Below are 23,174 nucleotides of genomic sequence, written 5' to 3' on the forward strand. Positions count from 1 at the left end.
GCAGGTAGTTTGCCCACGGTGATGCATTGTGCAGACCGTACTACCCTCTAGAGTTGCTGTACCAGGCGGTGATACAGCTCGACAGGATGCTCTTGATTGTGCATCTGTAAAAGTTTGTGAGTGTTTTTGGTGACCAGCCATATTTCTTCATTCTCTTGAGGTTGAAGAGGCGCTGTTGCGCGGGGGGGCTCACTCTGCTGTTTCCTGAAGTCCACGATAATCTCCTTTGTTTTGTTGACGTTGAGTGAGAGGTTATTTTCCTGACACCACACACTTGATGATTGAGTTGGTGGCATGCATGGATAAGCAGTCATGGGTGAACAGGGAGTACAGGAGAGGGCTCAGAACGCACCCTTGTGGGGGCCCAGTGTTGAGGATCAGCGGAGTGGATATGTTGTTTCCTACCTTCACCACCTGGGGGGTGGCCCGTCAGAAAGTCCAGGACCCAGTTGCACAGGGCGTGGTCGAGACCCAGAGTCTCAAACTTAATGATGAGTTTGGAGGGTACTATAGGGTTGAATGCTGAGGTGTAGTCAATGAACAGCATTCTTGCATAGGTATTCCTCTTGTCCAAATGGGATAGGGCAGTGTGTAGTGTGATGGCATCGTCTGTTGACCTATTGGGGCGGTAAGCAAATCGGAGTTGGTCTAGGGTGTCAGGTAGGGTGGAGGTGATATGATCATTGACTAGTCTCTCAAAGCACTTCATGACGACGGGGCGATAGTCATTTAGTTCAGTTACCTTAGCTTTCTTGGGAACAGGAAAAATGGTGGCCATCTTGAAGCATGTGGGGACAACAGACTGGGATAGGGATTGATTGAATATGTCTGTAAACACACCAGCCAGTTGGTCTGTGCATGTTCTGAGGAGACGGCTAGGGATGGGCCGGCAGCCTTGCGAGGGTTAACACGTGTAAATGTTTTACTCACATTGGCCACAGAGAAGGAGAGCCCACAGGCTTTGGTAGTGGGCCGTGTCAGCTGCACTGTATTGTCCTCAAAGTGAGGAAAGAGATTGTTTAATTTGTCTGGGAGCAAGGCGTCGATGTTCGCAACACGGCTGGTTTTCTTTTTGTAATCCGTGATTGTGATTGTCTGTAGACCCTGCCACATAAGATATAATGAACTGTCTGTTCACTCATGCTTGGTCTCTCATGTAAGTTCCTCTAATCAGTTAGTGAACACTTCTCTAAACTAAAGCTGGTAGGATTCCTCTGGTAGTGTTGTCTGTCCTCTGTGACTTTACCACCACTGTTAAATGTGAGATCAACATGTTTAATAAAGGAATATACAACATGGATCACTATCACTACTGCTGCTGCTGTTGTCTTTCATATGGACAATATGGAGGAATACTAGCAACACTGATCTAATGCTGGACTGTATCTACAGACTAGGAGAACCTGATACACAGAGGAAGGAAAAATACTATTATCTGGATTTAAGATACAATTCAGATTTATATTATCTAGAAACAGCTAATATGAAGTGTTTGTTCTACCTGGAAGATGTTAAAGTGTATTAGTGTTGATTATGATTCTGTATACGTGATCTTCACTGTAACAGCTGCAGCATCACAACACAGAGAGGTTTTTGTACCAGCAGTAATAGGGATTGTATCACTGTGGTGGACTTTTGGTAGTGGCACCAGACTTGATGTTGGAAGTAAGTAAGCACCAAATTAACTGTTTTATTCACCTTTTGATGTTGCGGTTCAATTTCTCTATACATTTAGCCTCAATATTGAGGATTTAAATACAAAAAATACACAAGGCCAGCAGTACAAGGCCTTCACAGACTATGGTCAATTAGAATATAAATGTTATTACATCTAATCAAATTTGACTTGCATTTTTGAAAGATGTTAGAGATTAGCCTACATCTTAGACTAGTTGTATGAATAAACACACGGCACCGAGTCGAAACTATACAATCAACAGTAGGTTTTAAAAAAAGAAACAATAAACACTTCCTTTCAAATGTAGAAGATAAAACAATATTTGGCAAGTATTCATACCATATTAGAGTTAGATATTTGAACCACAGTCTGAAGAAATTCAGCTTCCCCAATAGTCAGAAGATTTTTGTACCAGCGGTAATAGGGATTGTATCACTGTGGTACACTTTTGGTAGCGGAACCAGACTAGATGTTGGAAGTAAGTAACAAGCTCTCTTCATATTTCTTTCTGATTACATTTTTTTTTTACTTGCTTAAATATACTACGATTTTATAAATCTTTATTTTAAATACATTGCATTTTTCTATTGTTTTACACGGAGTCTTTCAAATAATGTTTTATTCAATCAAAATGTTAAATAGTAGGATTTTTTGTATCTGATTTGTTTGAGAGCAGACTTTATAACTCTTAAAGTGTTGGTTATTGCGGTTATTGTTGCTTTGTGAAAGAGTCTTATTTTTGTATACAACCTCTGGATTATCTTGATATACTGTAGATGTTCTGAGTATTCTGATCAGAAACAATCCTAAAATATCTGACATCATAGTAACGCTAAAGTTAACCACTCACACTTGACTCATATTGTTCATAATTCTGCTTTGTATATCTATCATATTATGTTTTGTGTTTTCTTCAAACCTTTACCAATCTAACTACATTACATTTAAAAGGCATTTCCAAATCAATGTATTTGTATGTCTATTGCTTTTATAAATCTTTTAGACATAGTAGTTGCAGTTGATGTCTTCTGTTTGTTCCAGGTAACAGTGCCCCCACCCTCACCGTCCTGCCCCCCTCTAGCGAGGAGCTGTCCAGTACAACAACAGCCACACTGACGTGTCTGGCCAACAAGGGCTTCCCCTCAGACTGGACTATGAGCTGGAAAGTGGACGGGACCAACAAGAACCAGGAGACCAGTCCCGGGGTCCTGGAGAAGGATGGTCTGTACAGCTGGAGCAGCACCCTGACTCTCACTGGCCAGGAGTGGACCAAGGCAGGAGAGGTGACCTGTGAAGCCCAGCAGAAATCCCAGAATCCGGTCACTAAGACCCTGAGGAAGGCTGACTGTTCTGGATAGGACCCCTCAGTCACACACCCCTGTGGAGAGAGGCTGCTGGTTCCTCTGCTTTGACTCTGTTCTGAGATCAGATGTTCTCTGTCTTATTGATCTCTGACATGTAGACAAACAGAGGGCTTTCCTTGAGTTCATGTGTCAATCCTCTCTGTAGACTGAGGCTGTATCATTGTTAGATTTGATGTGTTCTGTTTTATTACTACTAGATACTGTAGGAATGTTTGCTTTGATGAATAGATGAAAATAAAGATTTCCTTTTGGAACAAATATTTTCATTGTCTCTTTAAATAAACCCAAATAGACTTTAATCTTAAATGTTGTTGAATGATACAGCAACATATTAATCAAGCCGGATTCACAGTTTCTATGAAACTATCAGATCTAAACCTCATTGTTTAGTTATTTATGTTCTAAGCAAATCGTCATCAACCAGTTGTTCATACTAACACAAAATACTACTATTTTCACAGGAGAGGTCTAGATGCGACAATGTTAACAGATTAACAGGAGAGGTCTAGATACGACAATGTTAACAGATTAACAGGAGAGGTCTAGATACGACAATGTTAACAGATTAACAGGAGAGGTCTAGATACAACAATGTTAACAGATTAACAGGAGAGGTCTAGATACGACAATGTTAACAGATTAACAGGAGAGGTCTAGATACGACAATGTTAACAGATTAACAGGAGAGGTCTAGATACAACAATGTTAACAGATTAACAGGAGAGGTCTAGATACTACAATGTTAACAGATTAACAGGAGAGGTCTAGATACAACAATGTTAACAGATTAACAGGAGAGGTCTAGATACTACAATGTTAACAGATTAACAGGAGAGGTATAGATACTACAATGTTAACAGATTAACCGGTGAGGTCTAGATACTACAATGTTAACAGATTAACAGGAGAGGTCTAGATACTACAATGTTAACAGATTAACAGGAGAGGTCTAGATACTACAATGTTAACAGATTAGCAGGAGAGGTCTAGATACTACAATGTTAACAGATTAACAGGAGAGGTCTAGATACTACAATGCTATCAGATTAACAGGAGAGGTCTAGATACTACAATGTTAACAGATTAACAGGAGAGGTATAGATACTACAATGTTAACAGATTAACAGGAGAGGTATAGATACTACAATGTTAACAGATTAACCGGTGAGGTCTAGATACTACAATGTTAACAGATTGACAGGAGAGGTCTAGATACTACAATGTTAACAGATTAACAGGAGAGGTCTAGATACTACAATGTTAACAGATTAACAGGAGAGGTATAGATACTACAATGTTAACAGATTAACCGGTGAGGTCTAGATACTACAATGTTAACAGATTAACAGGAGAGGTCTAGATACTACAATGTTAACAGATTAACAGGAGAGGTCTAGATACTACAATGTTAACAGATTAACAGGAGAGGTATAGATACTACAATGTTAACAGATTAACCGGTGAGGTCTAGATACTACAATGTTAACAGATTAACAGGAGAGGTCTAGATACTACAATGTTAACAGATTAACAGGAGAGGTCTAGATACTACAATGTTAACAGATTAACAGGAGAGGTCTAGATACTACAATGTTATCAGATTAACAGGAGAGGTCTAGATACTACAATGTTAACAGATTAACAGGAGATGTCTAGATACTACAATGTTAACAGATTAACAGGAGAGGTCTAGATACTACAATGTTAACAGATTAACAGGAGAGGTCTAGATACTACAATGTTAACAGATTAACAGGAGAGGTCTAGATACTACAATGTTAACAGATTAACAGGAGAGGTCTAGATACTACAATGTTAACAGATTAACAGGAGAGGTCTAGATACTACAATGTTAACAGATTGACAGGAGAGGTCTAGATACTACAATGTTAACAGATTACCAGGAGAGGTCTAGATACTACAATGTTAACAGATTAACAGGAGAGGTCTAGATACTAGAATGTTAACAGATTAACAGGAGAGGTCTAGATACTACAATGTTAACAGATTACCAGGAGAGGTCTAGATACTAGAATGTTAACAGATTAACAGGAGAGGTCTAGATACTAGAATGTTAACAGATTAACAGGAGAGGTCTAGATACGACAATGTTAACAGATTAACAGGAGAAGTCTAGATACTACAATGTTAACAGATTAACAGGAGATGTCTAGATACTATAATGTTAACAGATTAACAGGAGATGTCTAGATACTACAATGTTAACAGATTAACAGGAGATGTCTAGATACTACAATGTTAACAGATTAACAGGAGAGATCTAGCCACATGTAGTAGATGGAACTCCTTATTCATCTTTCTTGGAGCAGTTTTTAACATGCTTGATATATAGACTTAGTCTAATGAATTTGAACATTTGATCGATATGATCAAATATGATATGATCATTCATGTATTTTGCTTAAATTCAATACATTTGTCCACTTAATATTAAAACCATCACATCTTCAAAATAGAGTCTTCTCCACCTCCAACCCCCTGGGAACAGAGTGAACATCTGGTGACATTGCTGCTCTATTCTGGGACAAGCAGAACCACCCAGCCCTGTCTATGTAAATCTCAGTTTCACTCCCACAGCTACCAGTCTAGCAGTTGAACAGTTTCACTACCTGAAATACCCTGTACTAGGTCAGATGTGAGGGAGTGGATTGGTTTTAACCTCTATGGTGGAATCAGGGAGAGGGACATAAATGATATGGCACCATGGAATTAATTACATATACAATGGGTATTATACTTCATGTAGATAGTGTATGTAGTGCAGAGGAGGCTGGTGGGAGGAGCAATAGGAGCATGGCATAATTGTAATGGCTGGAATGGAATCAATTCAACACAACATGCATTCTATTTCAGCCAATATGATGAGCCTGTCCTTCCAATAGCTCCTCCCATCTGTAGAGTACATGTGTCTGATGTTTGAGCCCAGTATGATTTCTCATTCACAGATCTAACAGTCAGTAACCTGCTCATTTAAATAGTTAATATAATGTTAGAAGATCTCATCCATTTAAATCAGACATTTGGTTGAGGTCCATATGAGGACTTGTTTTGGGGGGCTGAAGTGATTGTAACTTTGAATTAATGTTGAGGTTATATCATCTTTTGTTTTACTTCTGTAGATCTTGATTTGCATATGGACAGGTATTGTGTTTAAAAACATACAAAGTATTTACAGAAGAGGAAGAAGAACCAAATAGGCCTATTTCCATTTTAGAATAAATGTTTTTGTATACCACATCAGCATAGTTTAGAAGATACTTGGCAATTATTACACCAATGTTTTTGTTTAATTATTTTTTAATGATGTAATGATATGTTATTGCTGACGCCACCAATTGTGCAAGTTCTCCCACTTAAAAAATACTTATTTTCCACCATAATTTGCAAATAAATTCATAAAAAATCCTACAATGTGATTTTCTGGATTTTTTTTCTCATTTTGTCTGTCATAGTTGAAGTGTACCTATGATGACAATTACAGGCCTCTCAATTTGCACAATTGGTGGCTGACTAAATACTTTTTTCTCCCACTGTAAATGTTATTGGTCAATTTGTAAAACATTTTTTTTTTTAAATCATCTATATGCGGATGATACTATTATGTACTATTATGTAACAGCCCTGACTGCTGACCTAGCTGTGACAGTGGGATTTTGCAGCTGTGCAGAAAGCCCTTAATGATTTAAAACTCATACTTAACGCGGGCAAAACCAAATACATATAGTTCATCATGTTCTCGTAAGATTGTCTCAGATTGATTACATCTTCACTCATTAGATGGTTCTATAATCCCTGCATACAAATACCTTTTGTAATTCAGATTGACAAGGATTTAACGTTTGAAAACATATGAATGAGCTTGATATGAAGCTAAGATTTAATGTGGGCTTTTTCTTTTACAGAAACAGATCTTGACACATTTTAGAGTGGCCTTGTATTGTCCCCAGCACAAGGTGAAACTGTATAATGATCATGCTGTTTAATCAGCTTGTTGATATGCCACACCTGTCATGTGGATGGATCATCTTGGCCAAAGAGAAATGCTCACTAACGGAGATGTAAACACATTGGCGTCATTTTTTGTTGTTGTTGAAATATAAGCTTTTTGTGCGTATGGAACAATTCTGGGATCTTTCATTTCAGCTCATGAAACACTTTACATGTTGCGTTCATATTTTTGTTCGGTGTATAACAAACAACTGGGTCAAACAACTATCGAATTCACAGTGGGATATGGGTTATTCTGCACTTCCTAAGGCTTCCACTAGATGTAAACCGTCTTTAGAACGTTGTTTCAGGCTTTTACTGTGAAGTGGGAGCGAATGAGAGCTGCTTGACTTAGGGTTCTGGCAGCAGCCTCTTTCTCAGTCACGCGCAATCACATGAGAGGTATCTCTCGTTCCGTTGCTTTTCTACAGACAATGGAATTCTGCGGTTGGAACATTATTGAACATTTATGATAAAAACATCCTAAAGATTGATTATATACTTATTTTGACAAGTTTCTTTGACCTGTAATACAACCTTTTGAACTTTTCGTCTGACTGGACCTGAACGCGCTTTTGGATTTGTTTACCTAACGCCCTAACAAAAGAAGCTATTTGGACATAAATGATGGACATTATCCAACAAATCAAACATTTATTGTAAAACTGGGATTCCTGGGAGTGCATTCTGATGAAGATCATCAAAGGTAAGTGAATATTTATAATTCTATTTGACTAATATTGACTGCACAACATGGCGGATATTTCTTTGGGCTGTTTTGGGCTCTGAGCGCCGTACTCAGATGATGCTTTTTCCGTGTTTTTTTAAATCTGACACAGAGGTTGCATTAAGGAGAAGTGTTTCTATCTTTCCATGTATAACACATGTATTTTCATCAACATTTATAATGAGTATTTCTGTAAATTCATGTGGCTCTCTGCAATATCACTGCATGTTTTGGAACTACTGAACATAACACGCCAATGTAAAATAAGATTTTTGGATATAAATATGAACTTTACCAAACAAAACATACATGTATTGTGTAACATGAAGTCCTATGAGTGTCATCTGATGAAGATCATCAAAGGTTAGTGATTAATGTAATCTCTATTTGTGCTTTTTGTGACTCCTCTCTTTGGCTGGAAAAATGGCTGGGTTTTTCTGTGAGTTGGTGGTGACCTAACATAATCGTTTGTGGAGCTTTCGCTGTAAAGCATTTTTGAAATCAGTCACTGTGGCTGGATTAACAAGAATTGTATCTTTAAAATGGTGCCTAATATTTGTAATTTTGAGAAATCTGATTTATGATATTTCTGGTGATTTGTATTTGGCGCCCTGCAATTTCATTGGCTGTTGGCAAGGGCTTCCGCTAGCAGAACGGGGTTTTGATACGGTGTTTTGATATTCCTGGTACTTAGAAAATATGAAGTAAGATTGGATTTTTGGGACAGTGTTACAAAGTTAGGTAGGAGACATGGGTACTCTGTAGGTAGTTTTGCACGTTTGGATAGATATAACTTAACCTCTCTTGGGTAGGGGGCAGTATTTTGAAGTTTGGATGACAAACGTTCTCAAAGGAAACTGTATGTTACTTAGGCTCAGAAGCTAGGATATGCATATGCATGGTAGTATTGGATAGAAAACACTCTAAAGTTTTTAAAAACTGTTAAAATAATGTCTGTGAGTATAACAGAACTGATATGGCAGGCGAAAACCTGAGGAAAATCCATCCAGGAAGTGGGATCTTTTAATGTTGGTAGTTTTCTTTTTTTTTTTTTTTTTTTTGAATTTTTACCCCTTTTTCTCCCCAATTTCGTAGTATCCAATTGTTGTAGTAGCTACTATCTTGTCGCATCGCTACAACTCCCGTACGGGCTCGGGAGAGACGAAGGTTGAAAGTCATGCGTCCTCCGATACACAACCAACCAAGCCGCTGCTTCTTTAACACAGCGCACATCCAACCCGGAAGCCAGCCGCACCAATGCGCCGGAGGAAACACCGTGCACCTGGCCACCTTGGCTAGCGTACACTGCGCCCAGCCCGCCACAGGAGTCGCTGGTGCGCGATGAGATGTTTGTGTTTTCTGTGAATGTGATACAAGAGTGTGTGAGGGTTGAAATAAGTGTTCATCTTACATTTGGATAATACGATATAGTTCTTTGCTATAGTTCTTTGGATAATAAGGTTTGAAATGTAGCGTTATCTTGGGGTTCCGTTCAACATTGCCCATCATAGAATACCACGGGGTGGTATTGAGTGCGGGATGTTATTTTATAACAATAATGGCAAGTCTGTACTTTCTGGAAGTCTAATTGATTGTTGAGGATACATGTGGAGTATTATTCCAATCAGGTAGCGTCCGGCAAATTTGATGATTGATAAGATTTGAGATTTGATAAAGTAATACTGGGAATATAATGAGATGCAACTTAAACAACCCCTACGTAGGACTTTTGCCACATTTCAGGCTTCAAACATAAAGATATAAAACTGTATTTTTTTGTGAAGAATCAACAACAAGTGGGACACAATCATGACGTGGAACGACATTTATTGGATATTTCAAACTTTTTTAACAAATCAAAAACTGAAAAATTGGGCGTGCAAAATTGTTCAGCCCCCTTAAGTTAATACTTTGTAGCGCCACCTTTTGCTGCGATTACAGCTGTAAGTCGCTTGGGGTATGTCTCTATCAGTTTTGCACATCGAGAGACTGATTTTTTTCCCCATTCCTCCTTGCAAAACAGCTCGAGCTCAGTGAGGTTGGATGGAGAGCATTTGTGAACAGCAGTTTTCAGTTCTTTCCACAGATTCTCGATTGGATTCAGGTCTGGACTTTGACTTGGCCATTCTAACCCTGGATATGTTTATTTTTGAACCATTCCAATGTAGATTTTGCTTTATGTTTTGGATCATTGTCTTGTTGGAAGACAAATCTCTGTCCCAGTCTCAGGTCTTTTGCAGACTCCATCAGGTTTTCTTCCAGAATGGTCCTGTATTTGGCTCCATCCATCTTCCCATCAATTTTAACCATCTTCCCTGTCCCTGCTGAAGAAAAGCAGGCCCAAACCATGATGCTGCCACCACCATGTTTGACAGTGGGGATGGTTTGTTCAGTGTGATGAGCTGTGTTGCTTTTACGCCAAACATAACGTTTTGCATTGTTGCCAAAAAGTTCAATTTTGGTTTCATCTGACCAGAGCACCTTCTTCCACATGTTTAGTGTGTCTCCCAGGTGGCTTGTGGCAAACTTTAAACAACACTTTTTATGGATATCTTTAATAAATGGCTTTCTTCTTGCCACTCTTCCATAAAAGCCAGATTTGTGCAACATACGACTGATTTTTGTCCTATGGACAGAGTCTCCCACCTCAGCTGTAGATCTCTGCAGTTCATTCAGAGTGATCATGGGCCTCTTGGCTGCATCTCTGATCGGTCTTCTCCTTGTATGAGCTGAAAATTTAGAGGGACGGCCAGGTCTTGGTAGATTTGCAGTGGTCTGATACTCCTTCCATTTCAATATTATCGCTTGCACAGTGCTCCTTGGGATGTTTAAAGCTTGGGAAATCTTTTTTTGTATCCAAATCCGGCTTTAAACTTCTTCACAACAGTATCTCGGACCTGCCTGGTGTGTTCCTTGTTCTTCATGATGCTCTCTGCGCTTTTAACGGACTTCTGAGACTATCACAGTGCAGGTGCATTTATACGGAGACTTGATTACACACAAGTCTCCGTATATTTATCATCATTAGTCATTTAGGTCAACATTGGATCATTCAGAGATCCTCACTGAACTTCTGGAGAGAGTTTGCTGCACTGAAAGTAAAGGGGCTGAATAATTTTGCATGCCCAATTTTTCAGTTTTTGATTTGTTAAAAAAGTTTGAAATATCCAATTAATGTCATTCCACTTCATGATTGTGTTCCACTTGTTGTTGATTCTTCACAAAATAATACCGTTTTATATATTTATGTTTGAAGCCTGAAATGTGGCAAAAGGTCGCAAAGTTCAAGGGGGCTGAATACTTTCGCAAGGCACTGTACATCCACAGGTGCACTTCCAATTGACTCAAATCATGTCAATTAGCCTATCATATTCTTTTAAAGCTATGACATCGTTTTCTGGAATTTTCCAAGGAGTTTAATGTCACAGTCAACTTAGTGTATGTAAACTTCTGACCCACTGGAATTGTGACACAGTGAATTATAAGTGAAATAATCTGTCTGTAAACAATTGTTGGAAAAATTACTTGTGTCATGCACAAAGTAGATGTCATAACCGACTTGCCAAACTATAGTTTGTTAACAAGAAATTTGTGGAGTGGTTGAAAAACGAGTTTTAATGACTCCAACCTAAGTGTATGTAAACTTATCATGTTTAATTCCAAATATGATTTTATTAAATGAGATGTTTTAGCAATGGTTTTCTTCAAAGTGTAGTCTACACTTCATTATATTTCCACAGGTCTTCTCTACCTACAACACTCTGGGAACAGGGTGAACATCTGGTGACAGTGTTGCTCTATTCTGGGACAAGCAGAACCACGCAGCCCTGTCTATGTAAATCTCAATTTCACTCCCACAGCTACCAGTCTAGCAGTTGAACAGTTTCACTGCCTGAAATACCCTGGACTGGGCCAGACGTGAGGTAGTGGACTGGTTTTAACCTCTATGGTGGATTCAGTGAAGGAGACATAACACATATACCATCATATAAATAATGACAGATGAAATTTCTATTATATTTTAGCTAGATGGTGTAGGTCTCTACACGAATGTGTCAAATGTTTGATCCCAGCATCATGTCTCCTTCACAGATGTAACAGTCAGTAACCTGCTCATTAAAATAGTTAATAAAATGCTAGATGATCAATATCTGGTTGTGAGGTTCATATGGGTATTGTATCTAGGGGGGCTGATGGTGATGTCCCATCACCTTCTTTTTCTTTACTTCTCTACATCTTATTTTACATGTTGGAACTGTATTGTGGGGTTTTCAGAACTTAAAATAACTTTTGGAGGTCCAGCACAATGATGATGATGATGATGATGGGCAACATGTGATCTGAATGATGCGTTCTAAACATATTCAAAGTTGACTTCACAAACCAGTGTTCCATGTCACTGTCTCTAGTATGAGAGTACCTCAGGTTGCTTAAGTGGGTTATAAATCATGTTATATGATCTGAGTAAATATGGTTCAATCTTAGCTTGAAACCCATTACCCGATAGAGGGACGTAACAGAGACGGGGATATTTATTCTGAACTCATGGGAGACATTATTATTTCACATAGAGTCCATTCAACTTATTGTCTGAAATGTTAAATAAAAGGTTTGTTAGCCACAGCAAAAGGGAAGGCATATTTATGTAGTCTGGACCTACGGGTGTTGTCAGTTCAGGAATGATTTCACATGAAGGTGGATAAGTTTACATTATAGTCACCATCACTGATATATTTATCTCAGTGTATTTTAGTTCAGTCAGTGTTCCGTGTCACTGTCTCTTCCCCCTCAGCACCTGCAGTAGGTCCCAGCTGTAGCAGTACAATCACTGTGCAGTCTGACTGAGGGAGGTTTTTGTATGACTCTGTATCACTGTGTGAACACTGGACCACTGTGGTAACTCTGACAGTAGTAATCTCCTGCATCTTCAGCCTGGACTCCACTGATGGTCAGAGTGAAGTCACTATGAGATCCACTGCCACTGAATCTAGATGGAGTCCCAGATTCAAGTTCTTCAGCAAAATAAATAAGGAGTTTAGGAGCTCCTCCAGGTTTCTGGTGGTACCAGGCCATACAGGTGTAATCACCAGGACATGCATCTGCTACATCTGCACTGGTTTTACAGTTTATAATAACTGTCTGTTCTGGGAGAACAGTTTTCACTGCAGGAGTCTGAGTCACAGTGACCTGTCCTCTGGATTCTGAAACAGAGACATTCAATAACCTTTAATTGATCTCTGTTTGTTTTGTCTAATTTTAGGCAGAAGTATTATTCAGTTCACATATTTCAATTAAATATGACATATATATATTACATATTACTTGTAAGGAAGTCATTTTAGGAGCAATAAATTGTAAAATCTTACTCTGAATTAAGAATACCAATATCCACAAAAAGCTCACGATAAAAGTCATGGTTGTTGTGAGTTCATGAAGGACAGCTCTCAGTCATGAAGTGTTCAACTCACAGGGATATAAATGCTCTTAGAGCAGTGGAGCAGATGCATTATGCAAATGAGGTTTCAAATCTATTTCAGTTTCCAAGTAGGCTCCCATCAGAATATATTTTGTCCTGGTTGAGCTTTCTTTTATAATAATTAGGTGGGTGCTTAAATGTGTCCTATTTCACACGTACACGTGTTTTATGCCCATGTGTGAATTGTAAAAAAAAAAAAAAATCCCCTTGAGTTATCCTTGTAGAGACCTGGGTCTGCCGGGCCTTGCTCAAAGGTACATCAACATACAGTGCCTTGCAAAAGTATTCGGCCCCCTTGAACTTTGCGACCTTTTGCCACATTTCAGGCTTCAAACATAAAGACATAAAACTGTATTTTTTTGTGAAGAATCAACAACAAGTGGGACACAATCATGAAGTGGAATGACATTTATTGGATATTTCAAACTTTTTTAACAAATCAAAAACTGAAAAATTGGGCGTGCAAAATTATTCAGCCCCCTTAAGTTAATACTTTGTAGCGCCACCTTTTGCTGCGATTACAGCTGTAAGTCGCTTGGGGTATGTCTCTATCAGTTTTGCACATCGAGAGACTGACATTTTTTCCCATTCCTCCTTGCAAAACAGCTCGAGCTAAGTGAGGTTGGATGGAGAGCATTTGTGAACTGCAGTTTTCAGTTCTTTCCACAGATTCTCTATTGGATTCAGGTCTGGACTTTGACTTGGCCATTCTAACACCTGGATATGTTTATTTTTGAACCATTCCATTGTAGATTTTGCTTTATGTTTTGGATCATTGTCTTGTTGGAAGACAAATCTCCATCCCAGTCTCAGCTCTTTTGCAGACTCCATCAGGTTTTCTTCCAGAATGGTCCTGTATTTGGCTCCATCCATCTTCCCATCAATTTTAACCATCTTCCCTGTCCCTGCTGAAGAAAAGCAGGCCCAAACCATGATGCTGCCACCACCATGTTTGACAGTGGGGATGGTTTGTTCAGTGTGATGAGCTGTGTTGCTTTTACGCCAAACATAACGTTTTGCATTGTTGCCAAAAAGTTCAATTTTGGTTTCATCTGACCAGAGCACCTTCTTCCACATGTTTGGTGTGTCTCCCAGGTGGCTTGTGGCAAACTTTAAACAACATTTTTTATGGATATCTTTAAGAAATGGCTTTCTTCTTGCCACTCTTCCATAAAGGCCAGATTTGTGCAATATACAACTGATTGTTGTCCTATGGACAGAGTCTTGGTAGATTTGCAGTGGTCTGATACTCCTTCCATTTCAATATTATCGCTTGCAGAGTGCTCCTTGGGATGTTTAAAGCTTGGGAAATCTTTTTGTATCCAAATCCGGCTTTAAACTTCTTCACAACAGTATCTCGGACCTGCCTGGTGTGTTCCTTGTTCTTCATGATGCTCTCTGCGCTTTTGACGGACCTCTGAGACTATCACAGTGCAGGTGCATTTATACGGAGACTTGATTACACACAGGTGGATTGTATTTATCATCATTAGTCATTTAGGTCAACATTGGATCATTCAGAGATCCTCCTGAACTTCTGGAGAGAGTTTGCTGCACTGAAAGTAAAGGGGCTGAATAATTTTGCAAGCCCAATTTTTCAGTTTTTGATTTGTTAAAAAAGTTTGAAATATCCAATAAATGTCGTTCCACTTCATGATTGTGTCCCACTTGTTGTTAATTCTTCACAAAAAAATACAGTTTTATATCTTTATGTTTGAAGCCTGAAATGTGGCAAAAGGTCGCAAAGTTCAAGGGGGCCGAATACTTTCGCAAGGCACTGTATTTCTCACCTTGTCAACCCGGATATTCAGTTACTAGCCCAACACTCTAACCGCTAGCTACCTGCTGCCCCTTCAATAACATCAAACAACAACTGTTAACTCTGATAACTGATGTATGGCAACTTTTATGACACACCACCATTATATTGTTATTCTGATGATGATCAGATATAATGAACTGTCTGTTCACTCATGCTTGGTCTCTCATGTAAGTTCCTCTAATCAGTTAGTGAACACTTCTCTAAACTAAAGCTGGTAGGATTCCTCTGGTAGTGTTGTCTGTCCTCTGTGACTTTACCACCACTGTTAAATGTGAGATCAACATGTTTAATAAAGGAATATACAACATGGATCACTATCACTACTGCTGCTGCTGTTGTCTTTCATATGGACAATATGGAGGAATACTAGCAACACTGATCTAATGCTGGACTGTATCTACAGACTAGGAGAACCTGATACACAGAGGAAGGAACAAATACTATTATCTGGATTTAGGATAAAATTCATATTTATATTACCCAGAAACAGCTAATATGAAGTGTTTGTTCTACCTGGAAGATGTTAAAGTGTATTAGTGTTGATTATGATTCTCTATACGTGATCTTCACTGTAACAGCTGCAGCATCACAACACAGAGAGGTTTTTGTACCAGCAGTAATAGTGATTGTATCACTGTGGTGGACTTTTGGTAGTGGCACCAGACTTGATGTTGGAAGTAAGTAAACAACTAAATTAACTGTTTTATTCACCCTTTGATGTCCTGTTTCAATTTCACTATACATTTTGCCTTGATATTGAGGATTTTTCAAATGAACATTTTTAGATAATTTAAACAAAATACACAAGCCCTACACATACTATGGCCAATTTGAATATGAATGTTATTACGTCTAATCAAATCTGACCTGCCTTTAAACTATGAAGTGATTATCTTACATTTTAGATTAGTTGTATGAATAAACATACTGCACCTAGCAGGAAATGTACAAGAAAAAGTCAGTTTTGTTCCATGTTAAGGAAATCAAAATCAAAAACACTTTATTTCTAATTGAGTAGATTAAATCATTTCTGAAATGTATTCATACTATAGTAGAGTTAATTATTTGAACCACAGTCTAAAGAAATGAAGAGTGCCAAACATGCAGGAGGTTGTTGCACCAGCAGTAATAGGGATTGTATCACTGTGGTTGACTTTTGGTAGCGGCACCAGACTAGATGTTGGAAGTAAGTAACAAGCTCTCTTCATATTTCTTTCTGATTATTTTGGGGGGTATTTTACTCTGTGGAACTCTGTCTCCATGAAATTATTGTGATTCTACATACTTTACTTTCTAAAAAAATACAACTTTTTATATTTCTTTTGTCTAACAACCAACATGTTCAAATGTAGGTGTTTATTTAAATGTGTGGTTTGATGGATTGCAGAGGATAGTTCTAGTATGATAACTATTTAATAATATGGAATATAGCTGTTGCATTGTGTATTACTGTTTGTGTGCGATTTTTAAAAAATCATTATCTCAATATTTTGGTTAAATGTAGCTTTTGACTGAGCCTTCTTTCAAGTAAATATTTATTAAATCAAAATGATAAATTTTAGGTTTATTTGTGTGTCTGATTCGTATAATTGCAAAAGTATAATTTTATAATTGAAAACTATCATTCCTAATTCTGGTATAATAACTAATAGTATTGTATATAGTTTTCATCATTGTTGCATTGTGTTCCTGCTAGACTTCACAGTTAGTGTGAAGACAAAGGGTCTCAGTTATGGTTGTAACTGACTTCATAATCTAACATGGATGATATGTGATGAAAATACTATGAATACGAGTAGGCTATTCTGATCAGATTCATTCCTTAACAATATCTGTATGACATGTATATCTGACACCGTATGATTAGCAACTCTAGTTAATCAATTTATACTTGTTTGGTTCATAAATCTGCTTTGTATCATGTTACTTTAGTGTTTTCTCCACATCTTCTAATCAATCTGACTCCTACATTCATATTTAGAGGGCATTTCCATTTCACTTTATTTTGTTGTGTCCTTTGCTGAAGATAATCTCTTACTGTAGCTGTACTTGATGTTGTTACTTAGTTGATGTGTTCTATTTGATCCAGGTAACAGTGCCCCCACCCTCACCGTCCTGCCCCCCTCTAGTGAGGAGCTGTCCAGTACAACAACAGCCACACTGACGTGTCTGGCCAACAAGGGCTTCCCCTCAGACTGGACCATGAGCTGGAAAGTGGACGGGACCAACAAGAACCAGGAGACCAGTTCTAGGGTCCTGGAGAAGGATGGTCTGTACAGCTGGAGCAGCACCCTGACTCTCACTGGCCAGGAGTGGACCAAGGCAGGAGAGGTGACCTGTGAAGCCCAGCAGAAATCCCAGAATCCAGTGACCAAGACCCTGAGGAAGGCTGACTGTTCTGGATAGGACCCCTCAGTCACACCCCTGTGGAGAGAGGCTGCTGGTTCCTCTGCTTTGACTCTGTTCTGAGATCAGATTTTCTCTGCCTTATTGATCACTGACATGTAGACTAACATAGGGCTTTGCTTGAGTTCATGTGTCAATCCTCTCTGTAGACTGAGGTTGAATCAGTGTTAGATTTGATGTGTTCTGTTTTATTACTACTAGATACTGTAGGAATGTTTGCTTTGATGCTTTAATGAATAGATGAAAATAAAGATTTTCCTTTGGAACACACATTTTTGTTGACTCTTTTAATAATTAGACTGTAGTCTTAAATGTTGTTGAATGGTATAGACATACAGTATATAAAAAAAGCCTGGTTCACAGTTTCTTTGAAAACTATCAGACCTAAATGTCATTGCTTAGTTATGTATGTTCTCACAAACCACATCATCTTCAACCAGCAAATCAAATCAAATGTTACTAGTCACATGTGCTGAATACATCAGATGTAGACCTTACTGAGAAATGCTTACTTACGAGCCCCTAACCAACAACGCAGTTTAGTAAAAATACGGATAAGAAGAAGAGATTAAAGTGACAAGTAATTAATGAGCAGCAGTAAAATAACAGTAGCAAGACAATATACAGGGGGGTACTGATACAAAGTCAATGTGCAGGGCCACCAGTTAGTTGAGGTAGTATGTACATGTAGGTAGTGTTATTAAAGTGACTATGCATAGATGACAACAGAGAGTAGAAGTGGTGTAAAGAGGGGAGGGGGGGCAATGCAAATAGTCTGGGTAGCCATTTGATTAGATGTTGAGGAGTCTTATGGCTTGGGGAAGGAAGCTGATTAGAAGCCTCTTGGAACTAGACATGGCGCTCTGGTACCGCTTGCCGTGCGGGAGCAGAGAGAACAGTCTATGACTAGGGTGGCTGGAGTCTTTGACCATTTTTAGGGCCTTCCTCTGACACCGCCTGGTATAGAGGTCTTGGATGGCATGAAGCTTGCCCCAGTGATGTACTGGGCCGTTCGCACTACCATCTATAGTGCCTTGCGGTTGGAGGCCGAGCAGTTGCCATACCAGGCAGTGAAGCAACCTGGTTCAGTTGTAGAACATTTTGAGGATCTGAGGACCCATACCAAATCTTTTCAGTCTCCTGAAGGGAAATAGGTTTTGTCGTGCCCTCTTCATGACTGTCTTGGTGTGCTTGGACCATGTTAGTTTGTTGGTGATGTGGACACCAAGGAACACCAAGGAACTTGAAGCTCTCAACCTGCTCCACTGCAGCCATGTTGATGAGAATGGGGGCGTGCTCAGTCCTCTTTTTCCTGTAGTCCACAATCATCTCCTTTGTCTTGATCACATTGAGGGAGAGGTTGTTGCTGGCAACACATGGCCAGGTCTCTGACCTCCTCCCTATAGGCTGTCTCGTCGTTGTCGGTGATCAGGCCTGCCACTGTTGTGTCGTCGATAAACTTAATTTATGGTGTTGGAGTCATGCTTGGCCATGCAGTCATGGGTGAACAGGGAGTACGGGAGGGGACTTAGCACGCACCCCTGAAGGGCCCCCGTGTTGAGGATCAGCGTGGCAGACGTGTTGTTACCTACCCTTACCACCTGGGGCTGCCCGTCAGGAAGTCCAGGATCCAGTTGCAAAGGGAGGTGTTTAGTCCAAGGGTCCTTACATTATTGATGAGTTTTGAGGATACTATGGTGTTGAAATCTTAGCGGTAGTCAACGAATAGCATTCTCACATAGGTGTTCCTTTTGTCCAGGTGGGAAAGGGCAGTGTGGAGTGCAATAGAGATTGCATCATCTGTGGATCTGTTGGGCAGTATGCAAATTGGAATGGGTCTAGAATTGCTGGGATGATGGTGGAGATGTGAGCCATGACCAGCCTTTCAAAGCACTTCATGTCTACAGACGTGAGTGCTACGGGTCGGTAGTCATTTAGGCCGGTTACCTTAGTATTCTTGGGCACAGGCACAGGCACTAGGTCTGCTTGAAATGTGTTGGTATTACAGACTCGGACAGGGAGAGATTGAAAGTGTAATTGAAGACACTTGCCAGTTGATCAGCCCGTGCTCGGAGTACACGTTCTTGTAATCCGTCTAGCCCTGCGGCCTTGCGAATGTTGACCTGTTTAAAGGTCTTGCTCACATTGGCTGCGGAGAGCGTGATCACTCCGTCTTCCATGACAGTTGGTGCTCTCATGCATGTTTAAATGTTATTTGCCTCGAAGCTAGCATAGAAGTAGTTTAGCTCGTCTGATAGGCTAGTGTCACTGTGCAGCTCTCGGCTGTGCTTCCCTTTCTAGTCTGTAATGGTTTGCAAGACCTGCCACATCCGACTAGCGTCAAAGCTGGTGTAGTGTGATTCTATCTTAATCCTGTATTGATGCTTTGCCTGTTTGACGATTCGTCGGAGGGCATAGCAGGATTTATTATAAGCTTCCGGGTTAGAGGCCCACTCCTTGAAAGCGGCAGCTCTAGCCTTTAGCTTAGTGCGGATGCTGCCTGTAATCCATGGCTTCTGGTTGGGGTATGTACATACGGTCACTGTGGGGACGAAATCATCAATGCACTTATTGATGAAGCCAATGACTGATGTGGTGTACTCCTGAATGCCATCGGAGGAATTCTGGAACATATTCCAGTCTATGCTAGCAAAACAGTCCAGTAGCTTAGCATCTGCTTCATCTGACCACTTTTTTATTGATCTAGTCACTGGTGCTTCCTGCTTTAATTTTAGCTTGTAGGCAGGAATCAGGAGGATAGATTTATGGTCAGATTTGCCAAATTGAGGGTGAGGGAGAGCTTTGTATGCGTCTCTGTGTGTGGAGTATAGGTGGTCCAGAGTTATTTTTCCTCTGGTTGCACATTTAACATGCTGATAGAAATTTGGTAAAATAAATTTAAGTTTCCCTGCACTAGGAGCGCCGCCTCTGGGTGAACGTTTTCTTGTTTGCTTATGGCGGAATAGAGCTCATTCAATGCTGTCTTAGTGCCAGCCTCTGACTGTGGTGGTATGTAAACAGCTACAAAGAATACAGATGGAAACTCTCTAGGTAAGTAGTGTGGTCTACAGTTTATCATGAGATACTCTACAGCAGGTGAGCAATAGCTCGAGACTTCCTTAGATATCGTGCACCAGCTGTTATTTACAAAAATATATAGTCCGCAGCACCTTATCTTACCAGACGCTGCTGTTCTATCCTCCCGGTACATCGTATAACCAGCCAGCTGTATGTTGATATTGTCGTTGCTCAGCCACGATTCCGAGAAGCATAAGATGTTATAGTTTTTAATGTCCCTTTGGTAGTTTAATCTTCCGCGTAACTCATACATTTTATTCTCCAAAGATTGCACGTTTGCTATCAGAATGGAGGGAAGTGGGGGTTTATTCGATCGCCTACGAATTCTCAGAAGTCAGCCCGCCCTTTCGGCCCCTCTTTCTCTGCCTCCTCTTCACGCAGATCCAGGGGATCGGGGCCTGTTCCCGAGGAAGCAGTATATCCTTTGCGTCGGATTCGTCAGAGTCGTGAAAGGAAATGAAGGATTCTGCTAGTCCGTGGTAATCGCAGTCCTGATGTCTAGAAGTTATTTTCGGTTTTAAGAGACGGTAGTGGCAACATTATGTACATTACATAAGTAAAAATACAAGTTACAAACAACACACAAAAAAATATTAACACAAAATATTAACACAAGATGCTACAATGTTAACAGATTAACAGGAGAGGTCTAGATGCTACAATGTTAACAGATTAACAGGAGAGGTCTAGATACTACAATGTTAACAGATTAACAAGAGAGGTCTAGATCCTACAATGTTAACAGATTAACAGGAGAGGTGTAGTTACTACAATGTTAATTGATTAACAGGAGAGGTCTGGATACTAAACTCGTCCTCTCACTGTCAACTGCGTTTATTTTCAGCAAACATAACATGTAAATATTAGTATGAACATAACACAATTCAACAACTGAGACATAAACTGAGCAAGTTCCACAGACTTGTGACTAACAGAAACAGAATAATGTGTCCCTGAACAAAGGTGGGGGTCAAAATCAAAAGTTACATTCAGTATCTGTTGTGGCCACCAGCTGCATTAAGTACTGCAGTGCATCTCCTCCTCGTGGACTGCACCAGATTTGCTGTGAGATGTTACCCCACTCTTCCACCAAGGCACCTGCAAGTTCCCGGACATTTCTGGGGCGAATGGCCCTAGCCCTCACCTTTTGATCCAACAGGTCCCAGACGTGCTCAATGGGATTGAGATCCGGGCTCTTCGCTGGCCATGGCAGAACACTGACATTCCTGTCTTGCAGGAAATCATGCACAGAACGATCAGTATGGCTGGTGGCATTGTCATGCGGGATGAGGGAGGAGGATGTCTTCCCTGTAACGCACAGCATTGAGATTGCCTGCAATGACAACAAGCTCAGTCCGATGATGCTGTGATACACCGCTCCAGACCATGATGGAACCTCCACCTCCAAATCGATCCCCCTCCAGTGTACAGGCCTCGGAGTAACGCTCATTCCTTCGATGATAAACGCGAATCTGAACATCACCCCTGGTTAGACAAAACCGCGACTCATCAGTGAAGATAACTTTTTGCCAGTCTTGTATGGCCCAGCGACGGTGGGTTTGTGCCCATAGGCTACATTGTTGCCGGTGATGTCTGGTGAGGACCTGCCTTACAACAGGCCTACAAGCCCTCAGTCCAGCCTCTCTCAGCCTATTGCGAACAGTCTGAGCACTGATGGAGGGATTGGGCGTTCCTGGTGTAACTTGGGCATTTGATGTTGCCATCCTGTACCTGTCCCGCAGGTGTGATGTTCGGATGTACCGATCCTTTGCAGGTGTTGTTACACATGGTCTGCCACTGCGGGGATGATCAGCTGTCCATCCTGTCTCCCTGTAGCCCTGTAGCGCTTAGGCATCTCAAAGTATGGACATTGCAATTTATTGCCCTGGCCATATGTGCAGTCCTCATGCCACCTTGCAGCATGCCTAAGATATGTTAACGCAGATGAGCAGGGACCCTGGGCATCTTTCTTTTGGTGTTTTTCAGAGTCAGTAGAAAGGCCTCTTTAGTGTCCTAAATTTTCATAACAGTGACCTTAATTGCCTACCGTCTTAAGTGTTCCACAGGTGCATGTTCATTAATTGTTTATGGTTCATTGAACAAGCATGGGAACAAGTGTTTAAACCCTTTACAACAATGATCTGTGAAGTTATTTGGATTTTTATTAATTATGTTTGAAAGACAGGGTCCTGAAAAAGGGACGTTTCTTTTTTTGCTGAGTTTACAATGTTAACAGATGAACAGGAGAGGTTTAGATTCTACAATGTTAACAGATGAACAGGAGAGGCCTAAATACTCTAATGTTAACAGATTAACAGGAGAGGTGTAGATACTATAATGTTTAGTTTAGCAGGAAAGGTCTAGCCACAAGTGGTAGGTGATTTTTGATTAATATCTTTGGATTTTTTTTTTACCTACTTGATTTACAGTGGCTAGTGAAGGTATTCACCCCCTTTTCCTATTCCTATTCCTATTTTCCTATTTTGGTGCCTCACAACCTGAAATGAAAATTGATTTTTGGGTGGGTTTTGTATCATTTGATTTACAAGACATTCCTACCACTTTGAAGATGCAAAATATATTTTTTTGTGAAACAAACAAGAAATAAGACAAAA

At 40.0% G+C, this 23,174-nt stretch overlaps 2 gene segments (V, D, J or C); both read left to right on the plus strand.

Moving 5' to 3' along the window:
- Positions 1–1,056: 1,056 nt before the first annotated feature.
- Positions 1,057–3,295, plus strand: LOC110490537. The segment is given in 2 exon segments: positions 1,057–1,665; positions 2,720–3,295. Coding segments are annotated over 2 exon segments (474 nt in total).
- Positions 3,296–15,801: 12,506 nt separating this feature from the next.
- Positions 15,802–17,751, plus strand: LOC110490553. The segment is given in 2 exon segments: positions 15,802–16,261; positions 17,165–17,751. Coding segments are annotated over 2 exon segments (402 nt in total).
- Positions 17,752–23,174: the final 5,423 nt, after the last annotated feature.

The sequence above is a fragment of the Oncorhynchus mykiss genome, chromosome 15, assembly GCF_013265735.2.
Source record: "Oncorhynchus mykiss isolate Arlee chromosome 15, USDA_OmykA_1.1, whole genome shotgun sequence".
NCBI lineage: Eukaryota > Metazoa > Chordata > Actinopteri > Salmoniformes > Salmonidae > Oncorhynchus > Oncorhynchus mykiss.